This window comes from Serpula lacrymans, assembly GCF_000218685.1.
Source record: "Serpula lacrymans var. lacrymans S7.9 unplaced genomic scaffold SERLAscaffold_9, whole genome shotgun sequence".
Classification (NCBI taxonomy): domain Eukaryota; kingdom Fungi; phylum Basidiomycota; class Agaricomycetes; order Boletales; family Serpulaceae; genus Serpula; species Serpula lacrymans.
Genome location: NW_006763298.1, coordinates 1,884,805 through 1,900,118, shown reverse-complemented (window position 1 = coordinate 1,900,118; position 15,314 = coordinate 1,884,805). Strand labels below are relative to the sequence as shown.

The following is a 15,314-nucleotide window of genomic DNA, read 5'->3' as shown; positions in this document are numbered from 1 at the left end:
TTAAGCTCATTTGTAGTTCCGCTCTGTACACTAACTCATTGGATAGGTCTATCAGTTATGAAATCAGCTGTAACTTTAACACAAAGAAAAATGTTTATTAATTCAATTCATCTATATCCTGTGCCTCAATGTTAGAGATCAGCCATCGAGCAGCCTCGAAAAATTGGCTCGTATAACTGGGCAGAAGTTGGGAAAAGGATGCATCGTAGTCCACCTCAACTTTCACGTCTTCTCCATCGACAATGGTTGTCCAGATAATGGCCACAGGTGTGTCAAAGCCCAATGCTCCAGGTTGTATAACCGTACGTTTCGGCTCCCTCCGCGTTCGTAAGTTCCATATGAAGTTGAAGAAAGGATTGAAGTCTCTGTTACAGTAACGCAGTACTTCGTCAAAATTTACCAGTGACCTGTCCATCAATTCGTCTTGTGCCATCTGGATTCGACGAAGTAACTCGAGCACCGTGTCTCCAGGTCGGAAATCAACGCAGTCAACAAGACAGTTTATAAGCATACCACAAATCTGGGTAATGCCTTCAACTGGAGCATTTCGACCGAATTGGACTTGTCCAAATGCAACAGAGCTCCTTTTTGTCTGGTTACGCATGACCAAGGCAATCGCAGCTTTCAGTAAGGTAGACGAGTGAATACCATATGCGTGGGAGATGTTCGTTATACCGGATAGCCGTTCGGTACGTTCAAAGTTTGGACCAAGCACTGAAGCTGCAGAGTATGCCAAGTTTTCGTCGCACGGAGGGAACGGGATAGCGTCTGAACTGGAAAGACGGTTTGCAAGCCACTCAGCTGAAGATTTGCGTGCCCATTCATTAACTGCATAGTCAATAAAATTGCGGAATGGCACCGGGTCAGGGAGTGTGTGTCCTAGGATGATACTTTCGATTTCACCGAAGAGGATCTGCCGCCCCCAACCATCAAGTGTAGACTGGTGAAAACAGCAGAACAGCGTGATCGGATTGGTCTTGATCACATTGAAACGCCACCATGTTTCAGGCGGCGTGAAGGCATAGCTGGCGGGGTCTTCAAGTAAAGCGCGAACGTCTGGAACGTCTTCCGGAGAATGGACCTTAATAACTTCATCCCGAATAGTTTGAGAATATCTGAAGACTACCTGTCGAGAGTAGCAAGAAAACGAAGTGCTACGCAAAGCTCCCTGACGTGTTATCACCGTTTCCAAGGCCTTTATGAGTGTGTCGAAGTCGGTATGCACCGTCCAGGATTCGTGAGACATGCAAAAGCCTGGAATGGGCTCTTCAAACGGCAGTCTCTGAGAGATATTCGTCTCGAACACATCCTCTACGTCGGCCACAGTAAATCCGCGTGCAAGTAAAACCTTGTTGAGAGCTTCTTCATCATACGGCACCTCGCGTCGTTTACTTTCGCGTGGGAGCGTTGGGTTTCCAGAGTTTTGTTTCTTAGGCGCTTCTCGTTCCAGATATGCACCCAGGGCTGCCACTGTTGCGCATTTATAAACAGTCGCGTACGAGAGTGCGTCAAAAGCGAATTCAACACGAAGCGCCGATAGAAGTTTTGGTGTGCGAAACGAATGCAAACCCAGTTCGATGAGGTCCGTGTGCAAAGGGACCTGAATAGATGCGGAGGGAAGTACGTCAGACCATGTGCATAGCTCTCTATAGATAATAGAGTACCTTGGCAGTATCCATATCCAAAACCTCGCCAACACACCTTTGAACGCGACCCTCTGTTTCATTTTCCGGCTGGTACATCTCGACTTCTTGGGCTTCGGCAGAGACGAGGTCTTTCCATGAACTAGGCTCTGCGAGCAGCTTTCGGTCTACCTTGCCATTATTCGTCAATGGCAATGCGTCCATCATAATGAAATGGTTAGGAATCATATACGATGGTAGCTTCTCCCGACAACGAGCCCGTAACTTGGAAATAAATTCGTTTCCTTTCGCAGGAGGGGCTTTGGACTCGACGAGAATATTTGTAGGTTGATCATCCAAGCCAATGTCACCAAAGTTGGTTTTCAATTCTGATTGTGTTCGAGAAAAGACTGCTGCAAGAGTACGATCAACTCCTGAAGCCTTCCAGCTGATGTCAACTTGGTACCCAAGGCGGGCAGCCAGAGCAGATATATCTTGAGGCGATAATGCTCGACTACACCATTCTGAAACAGTTGCGTTTTTAATCAGGTCTGTAGCCGTCGAGGGCGGTGCATCGCTTCGTAGAAGTTGTAAAGCAGCCTCTTGGCCGGCCACGAGCGCATTCGGGATGCTATGAATGGCAATGATCTCGCTTGCACCCGAGGAAAGGATGTTATCGAGCTCAGAGGCAGTCGTGTACTCGACCCAAGAAGCAGGATTGAGCAGCACAGGAGCGTGGGAGCCAATATGAAGGCAAACTTGCTGGCGGAACTGGCTCAATTCATTCCGAGTCGTCATCATCTTAGGTAGGATCTCGACGTGTGAGACGCGACTTCCAACCTTGTTGGCGAGGTGGTAAAAGAAGGAGGGGTTTACTTTAAGTTCGGTTTGTCGCAGTTGCCAACGATCCAGTCGGTCCTGAATATCGGAAGTCGACAATTCAGGGGATGGATCGCAATGAAGAATCCGAGCCAAATCATGGTGTTTATCTAGACCCCAGCTTCGAAGATCGCCGATGAAAATTCGACCACCGTCTTGTACCCTAGCAATGCAAGATTGCAGTATTTGTTCAAGATATTCGCCTGAAGGGAAGTACTGTGTAACGCTGTTGATGATGACCAGACTGAAGCGTTGTTTAGCTGGAAGCAACTGCTCGAGTTCATCAGCCATGCCCCGGAAGACTTCTACTTTATCTCCTAGTCCACGACGATTGACCTGAGCTTTGACGAAGGCCACAGATGACTCTGACATATCGATGCCAACATACTCCTTGTACCGTGATTCGAGTGAAAATAAAATCATGCCCGTCCCACAGCCAATCTCGAGAACAGAGTCGCCATCTTTCATCTGAATACTCTTCAGCGTGTCAGCGAGCCAGTCCTCCATGGCTGGGCGAGGGATCTGAACACCATCATACATACTAACCTTTACAAATTGAAAACACATTAACATCGGCGTAAACACCACGGAAGCTTAGGGGCTTACCCAGCCAGTGAAATCGGCCCCAGTCAACGTAGGATCGATATTCTCCCAATCATACTGTGCCTGGAAAGCATCCCACGCATCTTTCGTAGTTCCACCCTTCTTATCATCATGCTCGCTGTCTGCATTCTTCGTGACATAAGCTATCATTTTATCTTCTGCGACAATAACAGCGGATTCTTCTGCCCCATCCATTCCAGCGCATAAAACGTTTTCCACTTCAGCGAGTTCAACCCGTTGACCACGAATCTTAACTTGATTGTCGATGCGGCCCACATATTCAAGCAGAGGTCCTTGATCTGAGGAAACAAACTTGCCCAAATCGCCAGTGCGGTAGATACGCAGGCTGGATCCCGGTTCTTCAATATCTGCAATGGTGACTGAAATAATTTATGTAAAAATCAGTATATATACTTAGGATAACCGATAGAACTCACCGAATCTCTTCGAAGAAGAGAGAGATTCGCCCAGGTATCCTCGGGCAAGGCCCGCTCCACTAATACAAATTTCCCCAGGGATACCAAAACCAACTGCATGAAGGTTTTCATCCAAGAGAAAAACTCGCACCCCTGTTATAGGACGTCCAACAGGAATTGGTTTTCCAGCCGCGTCGTCGTATTTGGAAAGATCTCGAGGGACTTCGAAATCTGTAGCGTGAATGGTTGTCTCCGCAGATCCATATCCGTTCAAAATTCTTGTATGGGGAGCATGGTGGAAGAAATTATTGACGCTCGCCATGTTGAGCCTTTCTCCACCAACAAGAATCCAGCTTAGAGTTTTACCAAGTGAAGATGAGATCTCGTCGTCGTTTGCAAGGCGGTGAAATACAGTAGTAGGCAGAAAGACTTTTTGAATCTTGTGTTCGCAAAAAAACTTTACGGTGGTTTCTGTGTCTCCCAAACTCGAAGTAAGAATGAAAACGGTAGCTCCATTGATGAGAGAATTCCACATTTCCAAAGACGACACGTCAAATGAAGGGGTAGCTGTCATAGCTACATGATCACCAGGTTGGATGTCCATGAGACGACGGTCGATGAGGTTCAACATACTTTCCTAGAACATAATGTTAGCGGTGATATATATCAGAACGGGAGGAGTGACTTACATGCTCGATGCAGACACCTTTTGGTCGTCCAGTGCTGCCCGATGTCCAAAAAACGGCAAGGAGGGTATTGTCACATAGTTCTGAGTCAGGTGGCACCAGTTCCTGGTGCTCCTGAACACATGTTCGATTTATGAAAGCAGCGATATCAAATGTATCAGCCCGACCAAGGGATGAAATATGGTCCCCAGCAAGTCCAGCAGCAACGAGAAGGATGCTGGTGCCACACTGAGAGACTTGATCATCTAGCCTAGCGAGAGGTGCCGCAGAATCGAGAGGCGTATAGGAGAAGCCGGCTTTCACGACAGCGAGAACGGAAACTATGAGGAGAGCAGAACGGGGGATGCAAATGGCGATGGGGCTCGACACCTCAAGATTCAAGTGTCGTGCACGCAAGTGAATTTCACGAGCTAGGTTATTAGACCATCGGTCCAATTCTTGATAAGTGAGGGTGAAAGAGGCATCCTGGACTGCAATAGCATCAGGACGAAGACTGACTTGGATCTGAAAACGACGAATAAGGTCGTTAAACGGCATCGTGGATAATGATTGATGTGGTTGGTGTTGCTGGTAAACTTTGCTCTCGTTCGTTAAATTCAGTTGTAGTACCACCAGCAAAAGTCAGCCCGCCATGCAGACGGACCACTGGCAGAGCCTGTCCTCCACTTACGACACCTTGGCTGCCGCATCGATAGCGATATTCGGTTTCGAGAAGGAAAGCTTCCGAGAACAAGCTTCCTAGTGTGCGTATGTCACGGTGCCATTGACATAAGTAAGTATTGTTAGCTGTTCCGAACAGAAAACGTTCCTGGTCAACCGAATACTACTAGACGATGAGGGATTGTTCTAGTCTCCAATAGCAGACCTAATACGTGTATATGATAGTCGTTATCCTTCAAGTTGGATTGTTCTATCATATCGTAACTTCGCCGTGACCGAATCGGTCACCGATCGATCGATCGATCGATGGCCATTCCCACACTTCTCCCGAAACCCCTTGGGGTAAGCCAGGCTTCCCACCTATAAAACCTTATTACAATCTCGGTTCCAGATCTTAGAACGAGGCTTACTCTTATTATATTATGTCAGCAACGGAGGCTAATACTATAACGCCCTCCTTATGTGATGCTCTCGTCAGGCTAGAGTCAAGTTTGCAGCGATTCGGCAGGGAGAAAGGTGATGAAAATTGTGATGCACTCAACAGCTCAGTACGAATGTAATTATTTACAAGTGTTCGAACGTTCAAACGTCCTGTAGAATTTGGCTACGTATCCAAAAAATAAGCTTCTTGAATAAGTACCAAGACATGAAAGGTCGTTAAATGTGTAAAAGTAGCGTAATCCCAAGCTCATCCAACTACTGCAGCATCGCGGTCTTTACAGTCGATGGTCTCCTCTTATATTGAAAGTACCGGCCCTCTCCCTTCGGAGCAACACGATGCAGGTCATTAAGATTCGGCACAGGAATGTCCTTCGATGGATTACCGTTCTTGTCCACACGGGAGTACTCAAATAGTTGGATGAAAAGAGACACAGCAAGTTTCAAATCTAGTTTGGCGATCCTCATGCCAAGGCAAGGATGCAACCCTGGACATTAATGAATTACTTAGGAAACAGAGAATGAGAATAAATAAAATACTCACCAACTCCCCAGCCCAAAAACGACCACTGCGACCTCTCTCGTTCCAGACGCGTAGGATCCGCCCATCGTGAAGGATCCCACCTCAAGGGATCAGGATAATGATCCGCGTCGTGATGCAGTGATCCCATTGGGTACAACATAAACTCTCCCTGTTTCACCTTTAGCCCGTTGACTTCAATATCTTCACCCATGTTCCGGCGCATGTTGGAGCCACTGATAACCATGCGATTCGTCTCAGTGATCACGGCCTCCAGAACAGGCGTTGACCCCTCCCATGCCTCGACAGGTACTTGTGAGAAGCGAGCGTACATAGGGAGAGTAGCGTCAGGGCTATACTCATTAAGTAGTGCTTCAAGTTCTTGACGAATCTTGGCATCCCATTCACTGTAAAGAGCAGACGTCAATACTTGTAGAAAGTGACATCAGGAAGAGTAATAGTTACGGGTAGGTGTGGAGATATATCAGGATCCAGCAGACCAATATACCGCTAGGGAATAATCCGGATTAGAAGACTTGCTAGATGCGGGGGGAGAAAGCTCACGTAGTGATAGTGCCAGTGAAAATCGCTTGCATGATGAACTACAAAAGTTCATGTGTTAATCAAAGAATATGTATCAGACTTAGCAAACGCACCGGAGCAATTTCTTCCACAGTATCGTCTTGATCGAGCATGAATTGGACGGCATCGTTTTCAGATCTTCCTTCCGATATCCTCTTGTTTATGGTGTCAGCGAATGTGGTATAAAGTGTGCCCATAGCCTCCATCCGTTGTTGCTTCGTACGAGAAGGAATCCATGGTAGGAGAACAGAAGAAGGACTAGGGTCCTGCTCCGCACTCCAATAAAGAGTAGCAAGCTCCTTGACAGTAGACAAGTCGTCGGCGAGCTATGAAGATAAAAGTTGATCAAGCCAAACAATGAACTAAAGAAAACTAAGCATACTTCTCTAGCACCTAGGGCACGGTTCGTCAAGTGGAAGATGACCTACGTAGAATGCGTATAAGTTATAGTGAACGGGAATGATAATATATAATTTTTACATTCCAGACATGGGTGAATGGATCCATGTGGCCAGACTGCGGCCAAGACTCCAAGTGAACATTAAGGTCAGAAAAAAGCTCTGGAATAACTAGACATGAAAAGAGCGTGAGTGTCACGTAAAAAATGTAAGTATGCAACTTACGTCTGTGCAAGCGATCCCGGTGCAAGAGCGGTTGAAGTCGTTTCATGAAAAAGTTGGATTGTTTGGCCGTCGATTCGACTTCGCCAAGCGCTTCATTCAGACTAGGGGCCTAAAACGTGTGATTCAGCTTTGCAGAAATAATGTGAATAATAACTACTGACTGTGCCCCAAAGTGCCGCATAACCATCACTGACGCTGAGACCTCGCGTACCATAGAAGACCTTTCGGCCATCTTCATTGGTGGCAATGATGATGTTGTGCTACAGAATATTGAAACTGATTAACTGAAGATAGAGACAGAATACACGAGAAGACAAATACATTGCGAAGATTAAACTTGGACGTTTTTCCGCTACGGTTGGCCGTAATGGCAACGTCAAGGAATTCAGCACGCTTTGTGAAGAAAGACCAAGCGCCGACGAAGGGAAATCCAGGAAGGTAATTGAAACCATCCTTCTTGGATTGAGAGTACAAGATAGCGAGGACGCCTGCAGAGACAACAGCTGAAGTCCAAGTGAGCTTCAGTAGACCCACGTCAGGAGCAAAGGGGAGGGCGATAAAGTCAGACATTGCAAGCTTCAAGTCCTTGGGAGTCAATGGAAATGAGTGCTCGACCGGCCTACGGAAAAAGACTCGCAGATGCAACAATTCAGTACCGAAGAGATTTTATCCAAATCGTCGCAGTCAAATGCGATTCAGCGGAGACCAAAACACGGACCCCTGATATAACCGCAACATGAACTAATTGAAAAGCAATAGATATCTTTACTTTGTCACACCTTATTGGCACCAGATCGTGGGTCTCATCGTGATCCTGTTCGCCGACTTGTTCGGGTCGCAGGAGTAGTATGGTCTCCTAGTATGTCAACATTTTCCGTGCGTGTTACTCGGGTTCCGGCAAGCCAAACAAAACGATTTCTCCAGTCCGCTTCGTCAGTTCGCTTCCAATAATAGACTTAGTGAAGACAGTGCCGTGAGATCCCATGACCGCATCATTCCAGTGTCGCCGGTTCAACATCTTGTAAATAACCGCGTACAGTAAGGTGTAATTTTATTCCGAAAGAATTGGTATACGTTTTGCAGGTGAAGGTGAAGTCAACGAGTCACTGAGCCTCCGAGTCGAAAGTCTTTTATAATAAGTCTCCTCGGCGCTCAAAGGTGGTTTTCCCAACAAATCATGGATAATCTCATCAGTCGCTTTCGTCAGCACGTAGCACTGCGTTCGAATTCCATCGCCGTCCAGGACGACACACTCACCTTGACATTCCAGCAACTAGACCATTGGTCCAGTGTCCTCACTCATCACATTTCGTCTCGCTCAAATGCACTGAAAGCTTCCGGCCATGTCGCTATCTGTATCTGTATCCCTCGTTCAACTCTCTTGCTAGTATCAATTCTAGCAGTTGTTAAGGCTGGATTTGCATACGTACCTCTTGACCCATTGGCTCCCCTGGCTAGGGTCGAAGATCAGTTGTCCCAATGCGACGCTCAGCTTCTGCTAGTAGCCTCTGGGCTCACTGACGTTAAGCTATCTGGGCTATCCGAACTTCCACTGACATTCGATATCGCTTCCATTGTTACTGTCCTATCAGGGCATCACCACAAACAACCCTCCTCGATTTGCGTGGACGTCGATAACACCGCTCTCCTTGCCATTCTTTTCACTTCAGGCAGCACTGGGAGACCAAAAGGAGTGCTCATCGAACACGTAAGTCTACTCTAAGTAAGTAATATGTGTCCCAGCTACTCACAATTTACTTAGGCCAGCATGATTAATCTTGTGGATGGTCCTACCTTGGAAATCCAACCAGGTGATCGTGTCGCTCTGACAGCCAACCCCTCATTCGATGCTGCCTCCTTCGAGATCTGGAACAGCCTCGTTCATGGCGCAACCATCTTCATCTTGACAGCACACCTAGCAGATACAGACGCTGTTGCAGCCTTCTTCCGAGAAAAGCGGATTCAAAAGGCCTTTCTTCCTACTGCTGTCTTTCATCGTCTATTTGGTGATGCCAATGTCGCGGCCTCCCTTAATGCCACGCTCCGCATGATCAACATCGGTGGGGAAAAGCTCAGCACTACTGTCGCAAAGACATTCCTACGACATGCTCCTGATGTTCGGTTGACAAACGGGTATGGTTCGACAGAGACAACTGTCTGTGCCACCCTCTTCGAAGTCACTCAAGAGGCTCTTCAATTCGACGATGAAACCAGCAGACCTATTCCGATTGGCAGCTCCATACCAAACACTGGGTTTTTCCTCTTAGACGAGGACCTTCACCCGGTAGATTTCGGACATCCAGGAGAGATATGTATTAGTGGAGCAGCACTAGCCCGTGGTTATCTTGACTCATCTTCAGTTTCGTCTGCCAAATTCAGTAAGTACCAAACTTGTCAGACTGAAAAGTAACTAATCCTCGGTGAAATCACAGCTACGGTGATGGGCCTTGGAGAATCCAGTAAGGCCACTAGGATATATCGAACTGGCGATATCGGCAAACTTGTGTCATCTCCTAGGGGACCTATGCTCGAGTACGTGGGCCGTAATGACAACCAGGTAAAGATTCGTGGCCAACGCCTAGAACCGGGGGAGATCGAAGCTGTCCTGTGCAGTAGAGGTCACGGCATAGGCCAAGCTGCTGTCGTGGTGACAGAAAACGATAGGATGCTTGCCTTTGTGGTCAAAAAAGACGCCGAAGATGAAAAGGTTCGAGACGATGCGGTAAAATTCACAGTAAATCAGAATGCATGGGACGCTTTCCAGGCCCAATACGACTGGGAGAGTATTGATTCTACGATGACTGGGAGGGATTTCACTGGTTGGGTGTGTCCTTTCCTCGATATTTCGTGGTCGTATGCTTACATCTCCAAAGGTGAGTATGTACGATGGCGTGCCAATATCTCGATCAGCCATGGAAGAATGGCTTACCGACACTCTGGATAGTATCCCCTTGGAACCTAACGACTCCGCCCTCGAGGTCGGCTGCGGCACCGGCATGTTATTGTTTTCTCTTGAACCCCGGTGCAAAGAATACATTGGCATTGATATGTCGGGTCATTCATTGGCTTTCGTCGAGGCTCAGATCAAAAATCGTGGTCTGACAAGCAAGGTCCAGACTATTCAGGGTATGGCGGATCAGCTACCACGACTCCTGCCGGTTGAAAAACAAGTCGATTTAATCATTATCAATAGCGTCGTGCAATACTTCCCATCTGGAGATTATTTGGAAAACGTTTTGCGCCATTGCGCGGATAAACTGAATGATGGTGGCCGAATTTTCCTTGGCGATATTCGTAGTCTCGGACTTGACGTACACCACGACTTAGCACGGGTTCTTCACTGTGATCCTTCACCTGACTTGTCTACTTTCGAGATACAAGAAAGACTGGAGTCATTGCAATATCGGCAGAACGAACTTAAGGTGAATCCATCGTTCTTTTTCCAGTTTCAAGAAAAGCTTGACGGCCGCATCTCGCACGTCGAAATTTTGCCCAAGTTAATGACCACTCACAATGAGCTCAGTCAATTCCGCTACCAAGTTGTCCTCCACATTGGGTCGCAGCCTCCACCTTTAGCCGCGCCAACCCAATGGATCGAATACAGTTCGATTTCCGACTTGAAGTATATACTCGGTTCTAGTTCTGATCAGACTTTGGCCGTGCGCGGTATTCCAAACTCCCTTGTGGCCAGGCAAGAGGTGATACTGCGACTCTTACGCGATAGCAAACCTCCGTTGACCGCTTTGGGGCTTACTCAAGCTGCGGCTGCTGCGGACTGGTGCGTTCAAGCGCTGTCGCCATACGATATTACGTCTATTGGTATTGAATATGGATGGCATGTCGAGCTTAGTTGGAAATCCTTGGGCGTTGATCGGACCCTCGCTGCTGTATTTTCTCGCACGTGTTCTGACATCAAGGCTGACTTTGGTAACAATCGCATAGACGATGAACCAGCCAGCACTCCTGACACGAGCACTGCTGTACCTGGTTCAGACCCTGGGACCTTGGCCGTCCGGCTACAGGCGTTGTGTCGCGAGAAGCTCCCATCTTACATGGTGCCAGACCATGTGATCTTCAAAGATACATTGCCCTTGACCAGCAATGGCAAAGTAGACCGTAGAATGCTTGCCCAGCCCACCTATTGGGCACAGGATGTGGATTTTTTGGTCCAACAGGTGGACTTGTATGAACCGCAAAATGACACCCAGGCTCGTCTCCAAAGATGCGTCGGGGAAGTATTGGAATTGGATGCTTTAAAAGTATGTGATCACAGGGTATGCTATAAACCACGGTTGCTGATAGATGTGCCATGCGCTCTCTAGGTTCCTCTTGAAACGCCCCTTATCGAGCTTGGATTACATTCGTTCCGCGCCCCAAAACTCTTGGCCTCTGTTCAAGCTGAATTTGGGTTTGGAGTGGTGTCCTACTCCACCATTTATAAATATCCATCCGTTATAGCACTAAGCTCCTACTTGGAACAGCGGCTACAATCGCATTCGACTGAGAACCAAAAGTTAGAGTCAACCAACACGCGCAAAAGATGTGAAGTAACTTACGATCAAGGCGCCTTGGACGAGATTCTGCGTGCTCGTGGTCTTACTGCCGACGACGTGGAGGATGTATACGGGACAACCACCACTCAGAAAATGTGTTTGAGAGATCCATGGCCCATGGCCCACGAGCTTTGGACAGCACACACTGACCTCGACACTCTTTTGCGCGCACTGGACACTGCTGTCTCGCGTCATGGGATTTTGCGCACTACTTTCCTCCAGGAGGGTACCCATCAAGTAGTTTTCCGCCATTCTAAAAGGCTTTGCGACGAGATAATCACCATCAGCGACGCAATGGATATCCAATCAATCCGAAAGATGCTCCAACATGATCCACGGTACTTGTTAAAGCCACCGTACAATCTATTTCACCTGGAGGTCTTCCGATCTAATCCTCCAACTGTCCTCTGCTATTTCCAACAAGCGACAATTGACGCCTGGACCCGGGACCGGCTCTTGACTGAAATCGAGAGCACCATTTTGGGGCATTCATTACCCGAGCCAGTACCTTTCCGCAATTTCGTTGATTTTGAGAGTAAAGAAATAAAGAACCCAGCCCATGCAGCTTGGCTTGCGAGCAAACTTGCCAACGTCGATGCCGTACCGTTCCCATTCGACGATGCCTCTTCGGGTTATATAACCCGTTCGATATTGGGTCCAAATGTTGAGCGAGAAGAGCATATTGACGGCCTTGAACAAGTCCTACGAGCATTTGGTATTCAAGCGTCAACTATATTGAAGATCGCGATGGCTTTGGTTTTGCGAAGAGAAACAAAACGAGACTCAGTGGCGTTTGGTCAGATTCATTTCTGCCGTAACGCACCAGTTGAAGGAATTGCCGAAATATGTGGTCTCACCCTCAGCCCTCTCATTGATTTCGTCGACTTCAAATCGAATGAAACCGTGCTTGAGATGCTTCATCGTACTCAATCCGCTCAACATGAATTCATGGATATGTCTCTCGTGGATATGGAAGAAGTGCAGCGGCTTGTCGGCAAAGACATCACTTCTTTCTTTCGTTTTGCGTGGAACCTGCGATCCGAAACACAGGTGACGAGCACAATTTTGCAACCAGGTCCTTCGGGTTTTGATACCGATTTGGCTATCGCTTGGACTACCATTGTCAACGGGGAACGAGTAAAAGTCGAAGTAGATTACGATGACCTCTTCTCAGAGCGTATGAAGACCTACGTGGATCAGTTCTTTATTGCAGCCCGTTGGTTAGTCGCCAATATTGAAAGCAAGAGTATGGATAAGGCGCAATTAAACCAATAATGCAGAGAAGAGCGACCGAAAAGCCTGGATTGTCTGAAGCCAAAATTGCGGATAGTAATGTTCAAGGGTGGTGATTGTTCAGGTAGAAAAGAGTATTTGTTCTGTTGTATGATTATGCGAGCATTCGGGCGAGATATCTAGATAATGTTATCAGTTATATCCTCGTGGCAGATGTGGCAAGTGCAGTACCACTGGCGTAAGACTGAGGAAAAGGATCAAAGGTTCTGACTCGAAGAAGAGCATGCATATGGCGAGTCACCGTGACAGTAACGTCACAGAGCTCTGGGACGAATCTAGCGCTTATATATATCTGGTTTTGCCATTGATGCATTCAAGTTGGAGGCTAAAACACCCTTTATCATCTACACCATGATCTAAATGCATACATTGTAGCTCAATTATTAATTATTTTCGAAAAATCTAAGCTTGTTCCATGTCCAAACACACTCTATACCAGTATCTTTCATCACAGTGTTGGTTTATCGCTATAATTACAACGAAGTGGTAAGCATTTATGTGACAATAAATCAGTGATTGCATACCAGAATCACACTTCTGCGAGGAACAGTCGAGCCATTACGAGGGGCTACACATATACTAGGAAGTTTGCGTTTGTTCTCGTCGGACCTACTGGGCTCATACACGCTCGGTGGGGGCATGAATCCAATGGCCACCATATAGGCAATACACCGTCCAATCGTCTCATCATCAAGGCTTCGCTGAAGTGGCATGATATCACGCTCCCATGGATGATGTCTAGTAAGGAGAAACTGAGCGTTCCTTCCGTCACATTTCGGAGGCGGATCATCTTCCGACATGTCTGCATGCTATGACATAACCAAAAAGATGATTAAAAAGATGTCGAAGGTGAAAAAGGCCCTGTAAAGAAAAACTTACGTAGTAATCCCGGAATTGTAGTACATCTTGACTGAGCTCCACTTCGTTTGAAGAAAGGTGTTTGCAGAAGGTGTCGATTGGTACCAACTTCAAGTCGTAACCATAATATTGAAGCACCTGCAAGTACTCGGTCCAGCTCATCGAGCTTGATGGCACCACGTTGTAAACCACCTCAGAAAATTCTTGAGAGGACCCAGTTGCCGCAGCTACAGCAGCAGCTATGCAAACAGCTGCCGTATAATTGACGGTAACCCATTGTAGCGCAGTATTTTTATTGGGGAACAAACCCATCTCCATGAATCCAAGAGTATATCTAAGTGCCAAAGACAGAGAGTTAGTGAGCGTAACGCGTGGCACGAGCCAATTCACCTCCAGAAATAATCATCGTTGCTAACAGCGCCAGTAGTTGAATCTCCACTGATGTGGCAAGGTCTGACAATATTACATGGCATACCCAGGTTAGCCATCCACATGATGATCTTCTCTGAAACCCATTTGGACTGCAGGTAACCAATCGTAAGACCAGTGCGAGCATCCTCGAGATCGTCGTCTTCAAGGATAGGGAGACCAGCGGCACTACGTGCTTTGTATACAGCTGTATTATATACACCCATGCTGGAGACAAATGTCAGAGCTTTCAAATGCTTTGTGGTGCACATTCGTATCGCAGTTAGACAACCACCAACGTTTGGTGCCCTAATGGAGGAATAATCCAAAGCAAGATTAACCTGCAGATTAATGTCAGGGAATTTGAAAAAACGAACACACAGTCGCTGAACATACCAATGCACCATTCGCCAGGAAAATATCAATTTCGTCAGTCATGCGTTTCCAGATTGAGTCGTCCAGCCCAAAGTGATCAAGGCCGAGATCACCCTGGAGCACCTCCAGGTTAGATTCTGAGCCCTCCACTATCCAGCTGCTCGTGTCGATTCCGTATTCCGCAGCACTTGCGAATAAACGCTGCGTGCATGCCACCACAGAAGAACCCCGCACAAGACAAATCACCTTTGCAACATCATACTCACGCCGGAGCATTAGGTCACGGAGAATGAAGAGGCCGGTAAATCCTGTCGCGCCAGTGAGAAAATATGTGCGTTTGGCCTTGAGTTGTCGCCTTGGGGGGAACGATGTAGGCAGGGCCTTACATATTTTCTCAAAGTCCTCGCTATAGCTTAACAAACTCGACGTGGTCTCTCCATCGTGACCATCTATCACTGTAGCAAGATCAATAACGGTGGGCGAGTCGTATATGACTTTAATGGGGAACTTTGGTATTTTGAACTTGTCACATAACCTGGAGACGAGTTTGGCAGCACTAAACGAATGCAACCCGAGCGAGAAGAGGTCTGCATCGATGGGGATGGCGTTTGGTTGCATAGCGAGTACCTCGGAAAGCATCTCAGCGATCAATTTTTCCGTTTCAGTCCGCGCAGAGAGAATATCGCCATCCTTATCCTTAGAGATCCCATCAAAAACTAGATAAGGCTGCCACATATCTGGAGAAGATAGCTTTTTGAGATCGACCTTGCCGTTTGATGTGTGAGGCAATTCGTCCAG

At 47.2% G+C, this 15,314-nt stretch overlaps 6 protein-coding genes across 6 annotated transcripts; 3 read left to right on the top strand and 3 right to left on the bottom strand.

Moving 5' to 3' along the window:
• Nucleotides 1-97: 97 nt before the first annotated feature.
• nps13 (putative nonribosomal peptide synthetase) lies at nt 98-4,743 on the bottom strand (the record flags this gene model as incomplete). The annotated part of the gene is made up of 5 exons (XM_007320461.1): nt 98-1,600; nt 1,665-3,047; nt 3,108-3,484; nt 3,542-4,157; nt 4,210-4,743. 5 exons carry the CDS (start codon nt 4,741-4,743, stop codon nt 98-100), a joined length of 4,413 nt encoding a protein of 1,470 aa, XP_007320523.1.
• A 628-nt stretch (nt 4,744-5,371) lies between these two features.
• Nucleotides 5,372-7,617, bottom strand: mox10 (putative monooxygenase; the record flags this gene model as incomplete). Its single annotated transcript, XM_007320460.1, has 10 exons — nt 5,372-5,792; nt 5,849-6,231; nt 6,290-6,334; nt 6,389-6,426; nt 6,481-6,732; nt 6,789-6,830; nt 6,887-6,975; nt 7,030-7,138; nt 7,191-7,289; nt 7,351-7,617. 10 exons carry the CDS (start codon nt 7,597-7,599, stop codon nt 5,563-5,565), a joined length of 1,536 nt encoding a protein of 511 aa, XP_007320522.1.
• Nucleotides 7,618-8,711: 1,094 nt separating this feature from the next.
• acl5 (amp-CoA ligase) lies at nt 8,712-9,155 on the top strand (the record flags this gene model as incomplete). The annotated part of the gene is made up of 1 exon (XM_007320459.1): nt 8,712-9,155. A coding segment is annotated over one exon (357 nt), but the record flags the coding sequence as incomplete, so codon positions are not given.
• Nucleotides 9,156-9,352: 197 nt separating this feature from the next.
• Nucleotides 9,353-10,002, top strand: acl4 (amp-CoA ligase; the record flags this gene model as incomplete). The annotated part of the gene is made up of 1 exon (XM_007320458.1): nt 9,353-10,002. The coding sequence occupies one exon, from the start codon at nt 9,470-9,472 to the stop codon at nt 9,971-9,973; it is 504 nt and encodes a 167-aa protein (XP_007320520.1).
• A 280-nt stretch (nt 10,003-10,282) lies between these two features.
• On the top strand, nt 10,283-11,324 carry SERLADRAFT_472192 (uncharacterized protein; the record flags this gene model as incomplete). Its single annotated transcript, XM_007320457.1, has 1 exon — nt 10,283-11,324. A coding segment is annotated over one exon (795 nt), but the record flags the coding sequence as incomplete, so codon positions are not given.
• Nucleotides 11,325-13,206: 1,882 nt separating this feature from the next.
• On the bottom strand, nt 13,207-15,180 carry SERLADRAFT_472189 (uncharacterized protein; the record flags this gene model as incomplete). The annotated part of the gene is made up of 5 exons (XM_007320456.1): nt 13,207-13,342; nt 13,400-13,684; nt 13,755-14,067; nt 14,124-14,482; nt 14,538-15,180. The coding sequence occupies 5 exons, from the start codon at nt 15,153-15,155 to the stop codon at nt 13,337-13,339; spliced, it is 1,581 nt and encodes a 526-aa protein (XP_007320518.1).
• Nucleotides 15,181-15,314: the final 134 nt, after the last annotated feature.